At 43.8% G+C, this 12,946-nt stretch overlaps 1 protein-coding gene across 1 annotated transcript in view; it reads right to left on the bottom strand.

The window, feature by feature from the left end:
• LOC104163398 (exocyst complex component 4) overlaps positions 1-12,946 on the bottom strand; it is a gene marked incomplete at its 5' end in the record, with an annotated part of 71,839 nt that overhangs the window by 31,419 nt on the left and 27,474 nt on the right. Inside the window, one exon of the mRNA XM_009702401.1 lies at positions 2,706-2,847. Within this exon, the coding sequence (XP_009700703.1) occupies positions 2,706-2,847 (142 nt within the window). The remainder of the gene's footprint in view (positions 1-2,705; positions 2,848-12,946) is intronic.

Here is a 12,946-nt window from a genome sequence, read left to right as displayed (position 1 = left end):
TTGGTATGCAAAGTGTTGCCTTCTTATTTTCCTTCCAGTGTTCGAGCTAGTAAAAATTAACAACAATTTTAAGAAATAGGTGATTATGTCTGCATTAAATGCATCCTGCTCTTGTCATTGTCCCGTCTTGAGAGGTTAATACAAAGGACCCTTCATTAACAGATCTGACCTACATGATCCCAGTAGAATGCCAAGTGTCTCTTCACAAGGTTCTCCATTTTTTTAGCAGCACTTCGATACCAATGCTCAAAGAAGAACTCCTTCTACATACCATAAAGACCTAATAACAGTTATAACTGGCAGAAGGAGCGAGCCAGGGCACATGAAACGATAATTAGCAGGCCAAGGCTGTGCCTATTCCCAAGCATTTAATGCTATTGCAACTTTCTTCTTTTCTGTTCACCTGCCTGGTAGGGCTGTAGGCAACGCGCCCAACCATCATCACTCTATCAAAGGAGAAATTCCGTGCACTCAAATTACCTATTAGTGTTCTGCAAAAACCTATAATTAAGTAATTTCTCTTGAACCTGTAGAGGAAAGTGCTATGTCCAGCAAAGTCATGGCAACACTCCTTCTACTTTTGTAATTCTTGGGTTTCACCCACATCACTCAATGGGGACAGGAGGTTGGTTGGGTTTTTCTGAATTTCATCTGTCAGGGAAACATGACCAAATCACAGCTTGGGTGAAATATCCCTTGCATTCGAAGCATAACTCAGCACCAGCACACTGAGACAGAAAGTTCACACCAGACTGGCCCAAACATTTGGGTTGAGTTGTGTTGGGGTGGGAGAAGCTGTGACGGATATGTCCTGGCTTTCATGTCCTCTGTCCTCCTGGAAAACACCCTTGAGGTGGCCATCACAAACAAGTTCAATTTAGGGCAATTCCAAGAGTGAAAACATATACACTCTTGTTTATCTATACATGCTTATACTCTTTAGTGTCCGTATAGGTTTTTTTACAGGAAAATACTGTAACAGACATTAAGTAATCTAAAACTCCACGGTTATTTGTAACAAAAGACATGGTTAATGATCTGAATGTGCCAACAGATTTCCTTTAAGGAAGCAGATATAAATCCAAGGAGCAGGATTTCAGTGACCACTGTCCTCAGGTCATGCCCACATGGTACTGGAGGAGGAGAAGCCGACGCTGGGCTGGTGCCAACCTGCATCTGGCAAAGCTGTGAACGGACGAGGGGCCCTAAGGGAGGAGAAAGGCAAGGGGATAATTGCATCGTCTCAAATCCGCTTTGCTGTTTGCTGGTGTTTTCTTAGACTGCACCTGCAACAGCAAGAGGCCGGATAAATTCCCAGGCTCTTTACAAATGTGCTCTGAGTGCCTGCTTAAAGCACAGGATTTCTGTGAATGAATACACATTGTACTATGCACCTTGGAAATGGCAGGGATCCGGGGAGCTGGCGTAGGAGTCGCAGAGAAACCTGCTAGTAACAGCCGTCAGAGGGGCTGGGATTTTTCTCTGTTACTGCAGGTGGCTGCAAAAGCAGAGTGATGAATATGGGGAAGCTCCCACCCCGCTGGGGATTTTCCTGGTTCTTAGCGTCTCTCTTTCTCAACCCTTTCAACCCATTGCACAGAGTAACAGGCTTTGGTGTATTCACAGCATCAAACTGGGGCTCCCATTGGAAGCGCTAAGGGAGGCGGGCAATGGTCTGCTCTAAAATGACAGCAAAATTTTTTCCTGATTTATATTTGCACTTATTTTTGCTTAACCCAAGTCTGATGGAAAGTCACAGAAGACTGAGGCCAGAAACCCATTCAGGCTGGTGCCCACACCACAAGTCCAGGTTAACTCAGGCATCACCTGGTATTATATCACAGCTGGAAAGCTGCTCCATTTCCATACTTTAACAATCTTTTCCTCGAATCCTTCAAACCCCAGCTCATCTGTGATGCCTGCAATCAAGTGGCCAGCAGATGATGGATAGCAGGTTGAAGGACTGCTGACAATAACTAATGCGTATTTTTTTTTAAAGGTACATACTGACTTCACCAGAGCTCTGCCTAGGTACACAAGGCCACAATAAGGCTCAGGATATGTCATGGCAGAACAAACTGATGATCCATCAAGTCTCATTGCCTGTCTCTGACATCCACTTCTATTTGATGCCTCAGAGAAAAGGGAAGCAATGAAAATACACCTGGCTGATACAATGCATAAGGGAAAAATGTCTTCCCAGCCCCACAGTGGACAGCTGGCAGCCTGAAGAAAGAGATTTGCTGCCTTTGATCTTTGTATGTGAAGTCAGAGACATCATAAAATTACCCATGCCTTTAAAAAAAAATCCAGCTAGTTTCCCAGTTTCTGTTACCATTTGAAAAAGTAGTACGAAAAGCTCCTATTTGCAATCCAAAGCGCAGTGGCTAATAAATATGCAGACACCTGTTAGACTATTAAAACATCATTGTGCAATTTTCTAAGGACAAAGCCCCCAAACCCCACATTTTTCCTAGTCTCTGACACAGAAGACACAGACCTTCCTAGGAAATGCCACTTTCAGTATCCTGCCTCCATCCCATATTTGGCCATCCGTGGTGATGGGATCTGGCATTTCTGGACTGACCTTTGATGCTATAGCAGGCAAGTATATCTGTCTCAGGTGCCGTAATATGTACTCTGGACACAATCTTAACCTATAGCCTCCTGAGCTTACCTGCAATACCCGGATTCAGGGCTTTTACCTGACTTCCAAATGCAGAACCAGCAGGCAGCGATCAGCCATCTCTTGAAAAGACTTGGCCAGCTCACTCAGCGTTTGCAGGATCTGTTCGGATGCAGGAAGGTGTTCCATACTGGCATGGCTGTCCTGGCCAGGAGACGCAGCTAGCAAGAGAAGATAGCATAAATTTGTGACATACTGCATCAATACCACTTAGCTTTAGCAACCAAAGCATCTTGTCTGCTTCCATCCTAAATATGTGTGTTCTCTCCCACCTTTGGCTGAGCAATAATGTCTATAATTTGGGAGCGTATGAAGCAACAAACTGCTTCTGCAATTGATTAAACTCCAAAGTGAATCTGAGGGGTTTAATCAACCACCAGAATACATTTGCTTGGGAAGATATTGCTCTGTGATGAGTATTTCTGTTGCTGCAGAATCCTGGAACATTTATCTTGTTCTGCTCAGAGTGAGAAAAGAGCTGCTCAGGAGCCAAAGCCTGGCATCGACAGGAAAGACGGTCCTTTTTGGTCACCGTAGACTTCCCTACGTAATCTCAAGTGAGTCTTTGCCTGTCCCCATGCCTTCAGAGGCATCTGGGAGGCTTTCTTCCTTCTCTTTAATAAAACACAGCTCTTAGGCAGTAAAGCAATTTAAAAGTAGGCAACAGGTATGAGCTGGTCATGGACCAACTGTTTTCCTCCCGCTGAGACCACTTTAAAAAAACACCTTGAGTTTATCCCAACCTCAAAAGCATCGTCCCTCTTGGAGAGGTGTCAATGCAGCTATAATAATTCTGCTGTCTTCATCCCTTATATTTTATCACAGTGCCTGAACCCTGAACCTTCTCCCCTGCAACACAAATCACTGCCACTCGAGCTAAAGAAGTAGATTCACTAACAAGAGTAACACGCTGTTACCATATAGTCCACCCTAATTAGAGGAAGTGTAACCCAAATATCTAAGTTCAAGTCCTCGTTCAAGCAGCACTTTAGAAATTACTTCCTGCATAGGGTGATTAAAAATCTCTGAAATCAGGCAGCCCTGCTTAGACAACTTCAACTTGGATTAAATAATGGGATTGTAAGGGATCTCCTGGATCACCATGCCCAGTCCCCACAAGCCCTATGTCCCATGGCCTTGAGTATGAACTTGTGTGCCATATTAAAGTTGTTCAGATTTCCACCCTTGCTGGCTCCTTCAAAACAACACTTCTCTAACGGTGAAGTTAAAGTTTGGGATCTAATTTCCAGCCTAAACTTATTCACTTATTATTTGGTTCTTTGTATGTCAACATTACTCTTTGCCTCGTGGAGTTCTCCATCCCTGGTATCCCTCTTCATGGAATCATAGAACTGTTTAGGTTGGAAAAGACGTTTAAGATCATCGCGTCCAACCGTAAACCCACCACTGCCAAGCCCACCACTAAACCCTGTCCCTAAGCACCACATCTACAGGTCTTGTAAATCCCTCCAGGGATGGGGACTCCACCAGTGCCCTGGGTAGCCTGTTCCAGGGCTTGACAAAAGCAACTCCCTGCACCCCTTCTGGTTTCAACTACTTGTCTGGAACGCAGGTAACCAGAGGTGTACGCCTGCTGTACCTGAGCTGTAACTGGTGCCACAACAGGACTGGAGCTTTCCCATCTCCCCTGGGAATACTCCTTTGCTCTGCTATATCTGCTTTTTTTCATGGTTGCTTCGCATTTTCAGCTTCACAGTTGTTCTGTGATCAACCTGAATAATGGAGGTATGATATCTGCTGGCTTTAAGAAACACCTCCTTCTCTCTTTTCTTGCACTTACGTTCATTGAATGATAAACACTTAGCCAGACACCAACGCAACTCTGCACAGAAAGGATCTGTACATCACCATGGAACTGTTGACAATAAACTTTCATTTTGATGGAGACTGATTAAGTAAATGTCACTTCCTCCTGTTGGTACAGCCAAAGACCTGCTTCGAAAGAGAAACATACGCTGAGCTTTGGATTTGCTCCTAAAATTAAATACACCTTCACATCTAGTCAGAAAAGACCAAAAAAAAAAAAACCACCAAACAAATTGAGGAGATAAAAAGCCCCAATCTATTTCGTGCAAAACAAATTGAAAGAGACGTAAACACACAAGACAGAACTGTACAATTAAAGGAGCGCGACAAAGCAAAAGGAAAAGATTGCACCCAGCAAAGCGCCTAATTGTGCATCTAAATGTACTATGAATTACAACGGAGAAAAGCGTGCTCGGATGAAGCCATGTAAAACACGGCTCCTGGAAATAGCCTCCTTCAGCAACTCCTGCAATCACAGCTATATTGATGAAGTTTTTTTTTTTTAACCAAGGAACATGGTAGAGAAATTCATAGCCTGGCAAATACTGTTGAAAATAATTCACTGGCCTGGAGTGCAAAAGAGAAATGAAGAGGGAAATGAGAGTGACAATCCGCTCGGGGTGAATGGGAATAACAAAGATGCCCCTTCCCTAGCATCCCCCCACTTCTCCAAGCCTTTCTCTGCTCAGTGAGGTCTCTCCCACAAAGAAAATGAAATAATCAGTGAGGGGGCGACGGGCTTATTTACACAGCCTCTAGTTTCCAGATAAGGGCGTTAAGAGACGACTCTGGGAAGGCGCTTTGGAAGAGCTGTTTGTCCAGCTGCCACCCACCTTTCAGCCATGAGACTGCCAAGTGACATTTGTTTCCCTGGAGGGTGGCAGGACTTTTGGCTCAGGATCAGGTCTAGGGGTGCTTATTTGGTCACAGTAGAAAGCAGGAAACCTCACCTTTATTATGGGGGAAAACCCCTATTTATTCTTAGTCACAAATCCTACATTTTGAGAAGTTTCTATCAGCCTCACTCCTGGAGATGGACTTACTGCGAGAATCACCTCTCTTTAGCAGCGCCGGGGCTGCAGCCTCCGGTTTAATCTTGCCAGCTCCCTCCAGCAATGCTGCCCTGCAAGCGGTGGAGATGGATGGACCCATCATCCAAAATGCAAGAGTCAGCTAATTTCTGCAGTGGAGAGATACACGCACAATTTTTCTACTCTCCAGAATTCATTTACAGCAATTTAAGTGAAGCTGCAATTATATTTGTCAGTGGAGATAAGAGGAGGAGGGAGACGGGGACAATCTGCTCCTTATTTAAAGCCAGAGCACTGAAGTCCTTCTGAGTGTTCAGAGCCCCCAGGGCGGGGAGGAGGGTCAGGTGCTGCCTTGGGGGATGCATACCAATTTCTCCTATGCACGATGAGGACACTGAAGCGTACTTTTGCTTTTCGAGATCAAAGGAAGCCTTTCAGAGCCCGTCAATTTTCCTTTCTCCTTCTTTAGACATCCAGAAAGGACCATTTCACAGCCAGCGAGAAGATCCCATTTCTTTAAGTCTCACTCAAGACAGTTTTACTCCATCACGCTTGGCAATGCAAACCCACAGAAGGAGCTGTAGCAGCAAAAAATAACCAGAGCCTAAATTATTAAGGGGCCTTGAATAAAAAATGTGATTTGGAGCTGGCTTTGGAGTTGGCCAGTTCTTTGGGCAAAGGGTGACCCTGCATTGCATGGACATTCAACCCACCAGAGCCCACTCCAAGCTCTCTGCTTAAAGAGGGAGAAAGCTCCAACTGAAATGCTGGAAAAGCAAAGCAGCAGATCAGCAGCCATCCACCACTTCTTCCTCTTCTCTTCCTTCATAACTCATTTACACCAAGTTGAACATGAGCCCTCCTGGCCAACAAAATACTCAACAGTTGGGTAAGCAGTGGCCAACACCTTGCTCCATTGGCCCTTATCATCTTGCAGCCTTAACAGATGAATTTCATTTATCTTAAGTGAGCTTCCCATGCCACCGGATAACAGTTATGTTTTGTTTGGGATTTCTTCTAGCTTGCTGTAAGCACAGTCAAGGTATCTCACTCCAACGAGTAGGAATGTTTCATTCTAGGAAACCTGAGAAAAATAAACTTAACACACTCGTTGTCACCAATGATTTCAATCATTTTGCAATTCAGTGCGACGCTGGTGCCTCTTGACAGATTGTGCCTTGTAAATCGATGGATGTAAATTACCAGACCTCTGGAATATTAAACAAAACCTGCCGCGTTGCCCATAAACAAACCTCTGTAACCAATCAAGGTCTACAATAGCGCGTCCTGCCCGCTCCCTGCTTGAGCAGAGTGACTGCTAACAGATTTGAATGATTTAATAGTGCAAGGAGAAAAATCAATCTAAGGTTACAGGCTCTGCCTGTTCTGTGCAACCTGAACCCGAGAAATAAACCTCCAACATGCTCAGGCTTTACATAGCACTACGTGCATTTGCTTTACAAGGGAAAGGGGAAAGGCTCACAGAGAAATTTTACAGCTCTGTCAGGGGGGAAAAAAGCCTCTTATTTGGAAAAGAGATGCAGTATGAAATGCTTGTTGTGCCCCACAGGTAACATTAGGGACCAGTTCACAGCTTTTAAAATTTTAATTTCTTACTCTTTTCCTCTCCAGAAGAGGAAACTCCAAAATAATTGCAAATACACACACGGAGAAGGAAATTTGTTATGGGTTACGTGCTGGACTATGCCTTTAGAGACCCAGGGTTAAGTCTTCTCTCTGCTGGAGACTTTTCTGGGGATCTCATGCACCGCTTTCTCTTTCTGTGCTTTAGTTCCCCATGTGTAACACCTGGATAATGTATTTTTATCCATCACTGCCATTTAAGCTGACTCTTGAGTCCTCCATGTTCCTACTGCTTTCAGCATCACGAGGTGATGATGTCACTGGGAGACAAAATTGCTACTCTAACACCGACAAGAAAGAAGAATATCTGGTTATTTAAAGGAAAAAGCATTGGGTGAAGTTGGAAAGAATTAGATACGTGATTATGTGGTTTTTTTTAAAGGAGAAAGAGTATGGAAGTACAGTGTGCATATTAGATACAACATCAAGGACTTATTTCGGTGAGATTTCTGAGGGAAGACATATGCCAGAAGACCTCTGCCTTCTAAAGCCAAACAGCTGGAGGAAACTAATTTTTTTTAAACATGTCACCATTAAAAAACCACCTCTCTTTCCGTTAAGCCATGATCTGTCAGTCTGGGCCAGAGCCAAGTAAAGGAAAGCTGCCGCTGTGGCGATGCTGGTGAGCAGGGGCTTTGTGAGGCGACGGGAACGTCGCCGAGATGCCCACAGCCCCACTGAAAGGTGACACAAGCGGCATGGGGCATCGCCTCCACGTAGCTGTACGGAGATGGCTGTGTTCGGCCGCAGGAGCTGGGAGACATGTCAGAGCTTGCTGGAGATTAAAAAGCCTAAATAACCAAAGAGAATCAGACAAAGCAAACCAACTCAAATGATTTGCTCTCTGTGGGAATAAATACCAGGACCCTGCTCTGAAGCCGCTTTTCTTTCTGTGGCTACGTATCTTTCCTTCCACTTTGATCTCTTATCACTCTCGAGATGCTGTCTCGATCTAATTTAGAGCGTAAGCTCTATGAGGAGCAGGGGCGTTCTCTTTTTATTCTCTTGCTAAGTGCTTTGCACACCTGTGGTGCTCGAGAAATAATGAACAACAACAAGTATATGCAACCCATATGGCCACTTGGACCGGTTTCTGGCTGCAGGAGTATTATGTGAAGCTCTAAGGCACAGATCACTTACTGCCTACCTCTAAATTGGTCTGTTTGGGGATCTCAGAGCTGCAGCTTTATATAAAAGGACTGGAATGGGCCATAAAATCTGGAACTGGATTTTGATTCTCCTAAAGTTCACGAGATTCATTTCAGAGCTACAGGAATTCAGGAACCAAAGCTAGATTTTGGGTTTGACATCCTCCCCTTTCCTTTTCAGAAGTGTGAACCTTTGGGCCTCTTAGATATGGCTGACTACTTAAAATATTTATGCAGATATTGCTGCATTGCTCTTTTTTACCTAAATTGGTCTCTTTATAGATTTTAAATAAAGAGGGAAAAAATCAGTAAGAGCAATGACATTGTCCAAGACTTCCAAGATCATAGAATGGTCTGCATTGGAAGGGACCTTTAAAGGTCACCTAGTCCAACCTTCAACGTATCAGGCATCTAACACTTTGATTTTCGATGTCAGCTGTCTTCTTCACATAGGCTCCAAACTGAAAGGCAGCTCCCTAGCCCGTGCAGCTGGCAAGGATGGTGGCTCTGCACATCAGTGCTCTGACCTTCACTTCCACAACGACGGGTAAGATTAACTCTTGATTCCACGAGAAACTTGTCTCTACAGACACTTGCCTCTACAGACAAGCGTGGGAGCCGATGAGCAGAGGTGACGACAGTCAGCGCCTACCTAAGCCAAGCACCGAGTCTCCCACGCAGCGGCCACAACCCTCCTCCTTGACCCTGACCTCTGCAAAGCTCTGAGATATGAAGAACATTTACCATGCACATGCGGGCTGAGCGCACAGCTGACCGTATCGATTGATAGAGAAACACAGGAGAGAAGAGGGATTCTTGTTAAAACAAAACAAATACCAAGAAAGGACATACTTTAAGAGGTTGGGACCTTTCAAACAAGAGATGGGAGGATGGAATTATCTCAATACGCAGCACTGGTCCGTCTCACCTTTTACTGGGATCAATGGCAAAACCACGCAGTGATGCTGAAGTTATGCCAACACTTAAAGGACCAGCAGAAGTAAAGAGAAAGCAAGCTCAGGGAGAGCTTCTCATTAATATTACTCATAGCAAATTCCTACTAATGAACGCTGTTTTCTAGTAGAGGCAAGCAGGACCCTGTAGGAAGATACTTAAAGAAGGGATTTTCCCTTGCAGATCTCCTTGAGGTTGTGATGAGGATGGAGAAGGAAGGAGAACTTGTGCCCAAAACCTGTGAAAAGCAAGACAAAACTGAAGGCTGGCATTGAGAGCTCCCTTCCATGTCTCTCTGCCCTTCGCTCCATGTTAAAATTCAAGTGCGGGAGATAGGACAAGGCAGCCGTGCTGGAAAAAAGCATCGCGACCTCATTTGTGATGAGTGGTGATAAGCAGGCTGGGCTGCAGTCCCCATCAGTTCGGTAAACACTAATGATAAGGAGAGCACAGACTGTCACCAGTGATAAAGAACAGGCTAAACACTCTATTAGTTTTTCATTTTGTGAATTAATGTTTTTTATGGCGTGTGTACACTCGCTAGTTAATGAATTGTCTCGTTAGAGCTGCCTGCGGAGCTCCTCGTCTGCCTCTGCTGGCAGGCATAAATTTCACACAGAAATTAGTACTTTTAAAAATGCAGTAACTCCTCTAAAAGTGGTTTGTTTTCCATTACTTTCTGCAAATATGAAGCCTCAGGAAAGGAATTATCAGGGGGGGCAAAAAGGTGTCCCTGAGCTAGAGGGGCAGGGCAAAAAGTGTGGCGGGAGGTTCTAGCTCCATCATACAATAACCCACTGAAAGGTTTGGTTGCTCAACACTTTTCTTTAAGCACTTAGCATTCAAGTCTGGAAAAGGCTTGAGAAAAAACCCCAAACCTCTTGGTTCATTTACAAAACTCTGAAGAGCAGGTTTTTTTCACTGAAGGAAGCGAAATTGTGCAGGTGCAGCTCAGAGCTGAAGAGCTATCACAGTTGAAGACTTTCAGTATGGAAGGATCTGTTTGAAAAGTCCAGGGTTTGCTGTTCCAGGGCTCCTCAACTACAAAAACTCTGTGTTAAATTTTTCTGTTCTCAGTAATTTATAATGTAACTTTCCCCTTCCCTACCCCTCTCAGAAATATTATTTCTTAGGCTGAATTCTGTTAGTTCAGAAGTGACTTGATTTAGAAAGCTTAGTAAAAACCCATTCATCTGCTTTTGAGTTATGGAAAGTATTTTTTGCCTGTTTGCTATTTCTCACCCTTCTCTGTGCTTGCTTAGCCAAAACCAGCCACGTGCTTCACTTAATTTTCATTAAAGACAGGCAAAAATCACAGCTCCAGTGAAGTCAATGGAGACACTTCCATCAATCTACAGAGAGCCAAAAATTCACCCCCAAACCCATTTGTCACTGCTTCCAGTAGGTGGAGAAGACCTGTTAAAAATTGTCAACGTTTGTGAATGAACGAGCAAAAATGAGTGGAAGGAAAACAGAAAACGTCAAGGCCAGCTGCTTTGTACAAGGCACTGTGTTGTTGGTGGAGAAGACCTGTTAAAAATTGTCAACATTTGTGAATGAACGAGCAAAAACGAGTGGAAGGAAAACAGAAAACCTCAAGGCCAGCTGCTTTGCACAAGGCACTGTGTTGTCAGAGCCGACGGAGATGATTTTAGCTCAACTGTTAATAAAGAATGCTTCACAGCATTCAGAATAAACATAATGTACGTATCATCAAATTAATGATATTTCAATGGTATCTGACTCCGAGCATGCCAGCTCCGCCATTAACTCACTGGTGAGCATCAGGCAGGAACGCTGGGCATTTGTGAAAATCATAGAAAAATTCACATCGTGTGAATTGAACAGAGGGGAACAACAGACATTTATGCACTGGTTTCATGGAAGATTCTCTACACTGCTCTTAGGATGTCTTACATGAACTGAAATGATTAAGTTTTTGGGACTTCAAAGAATAAGGAAGATGAGCTTTGGCCATGCACTTGGGTTAATATGAAAAAAAAACCCAAAAAACTAAAAAAACCCACCTCCATATAAATATAAAAAAAATATAAAAAAACCCTAAAAACTGAGGGATCAAGATGTTTTGTTAAGGGACTGGTCAACTGGGCCAGGAAAGAGGGTGATGCTCCAAACCATCTGAGATTCCACGTAACTTCCCTTGCAAACACAAGTGTAAATATAACTTCTTCCTTTCTTTCCTCGGAGTCCTCCATCATACTGAGCTGCAGTTTGCCAATAAATGCCTTCAAAACATCACTGCAAAATTTCTCTGGGTAGAAGATGTCCTGAGAGGGATGTATTTCTAAAAGGACCTTAAACCTCCCAGTCTATTGGACTCACTGGAAGAGCAAGGAACAGAAGTCCTCAAGTCAATTGGTGTCCTGATGCCCAAGAGCAAAACTGTTCTTTGCAAGAAGCAGGGACAAGCTGAAGAAAGTGTAATGAAAATAAATAGTTAGGTAGATACCTTAAGGATCTTTTTTTGGCCGCCGACAATTATAGATAGAAGTGTTTTGGGGGCTGTTTGTTTTGAATAGATTGGTTTGCAAAGCAAGAGGAGGAGCAGCAGGGAGGTCTGCGCTGGAGCAAGGATGAATGAGTCTTGTCCAGGAGGATATAGAGGAAGGTGTGAATATGAATGTCCATGGGAACTACAAAGGGTTTCAAACGTAAGCTGAAGAATGGGAAACACATAGAATCCACTCACAGGAAAAAGAGACAAGCACTAAGATGACCTTAATGTCAGCAGGAGCATTAGTTATGGCTAGGAACATTAGTTATGGCTTGCATCAGCTGCATCAGACTCATAGTCTGACTTCTCCACAATTCTTGCTTGTTTAAGAGTCATTTCCCCCAAGTCCCATACGAATATAAATGCTGGTTAGATCAGAATGATCCTATAGCCCACGCACCATGGCAAGTGACTCAACTGGTGATGTCAACGATTGACCATACTTTTGAGTCCAGTCACCTAGTTTTGAAAATGATTTTGCCGCTTCCACAGTACAGTAAGCTGCCACCGCTAACAAACCAAGGAGAAGCAGGTGGACTTACTGCTATTAATCTTTGACACCAATGAGTCATTTTCTTCACAAGAGATAAACAGATCCTAATGCACTGAAGCAACTGGAGTGGACAGCAAGCTCTTTGGAGTTATTTCCACAAAAAGCTTGATTTGCTGGTATTACTCATGAGGGATCCTCATTGTAAAATGGTTTGAAAGCACTGCTAATTAGGTCACTTATTTACATGACAATCCCCTGCGTTTAAGGCTGGTGGGTGGGAGGAAAGAAAGATGGAACAAGAGTAATTAGTGTAATCACGACACTAAGCTCAGTGCTGACCCCACGGCACCAGATCAATACTGGGACTCCATCATGGTGGTGTGCCTATTGTGTAAGATAAAGAACCATAAGTGCTGAGCATTCAGGTCAGAAAAACAACGTCTCATTTTATAACCATTAAATATTTGATGTAAAGCATTGAGGCTGGGGAAAGCTGCAACCACTAATCCGTACGAACAGCTTCACTGCAGACATTCAAAGGAAAAATAAGCACTGAAAGGCACTAGGAGATCACTTTGACAAGAAAACAAGAGCTTTTAGTTGGCTGATGACTGTGTGGTTTCATTCCCTGAGATCCAGCAAAGCAGA

This window comes from Cariama cristata, unplaced genomic scaffold, assembly GCF_000690535.1.
Source record: "Cariama cristata isolate BGI_N322 unplaced genomic scaffold, ASM69053v1 scaffold7476, whole genome shotgun sequence".
In the NCBI taxonomy this organism is placed as follows: domain Eukaryota; kingdom Metazoa; phylum Chordata; class Aves; order Cariamiformes; family Cariamidae; genus Cariama; species Cariama cristata.
This window is presented reverse-complemented; position numbering and strand designations above follow the sequence as displayed.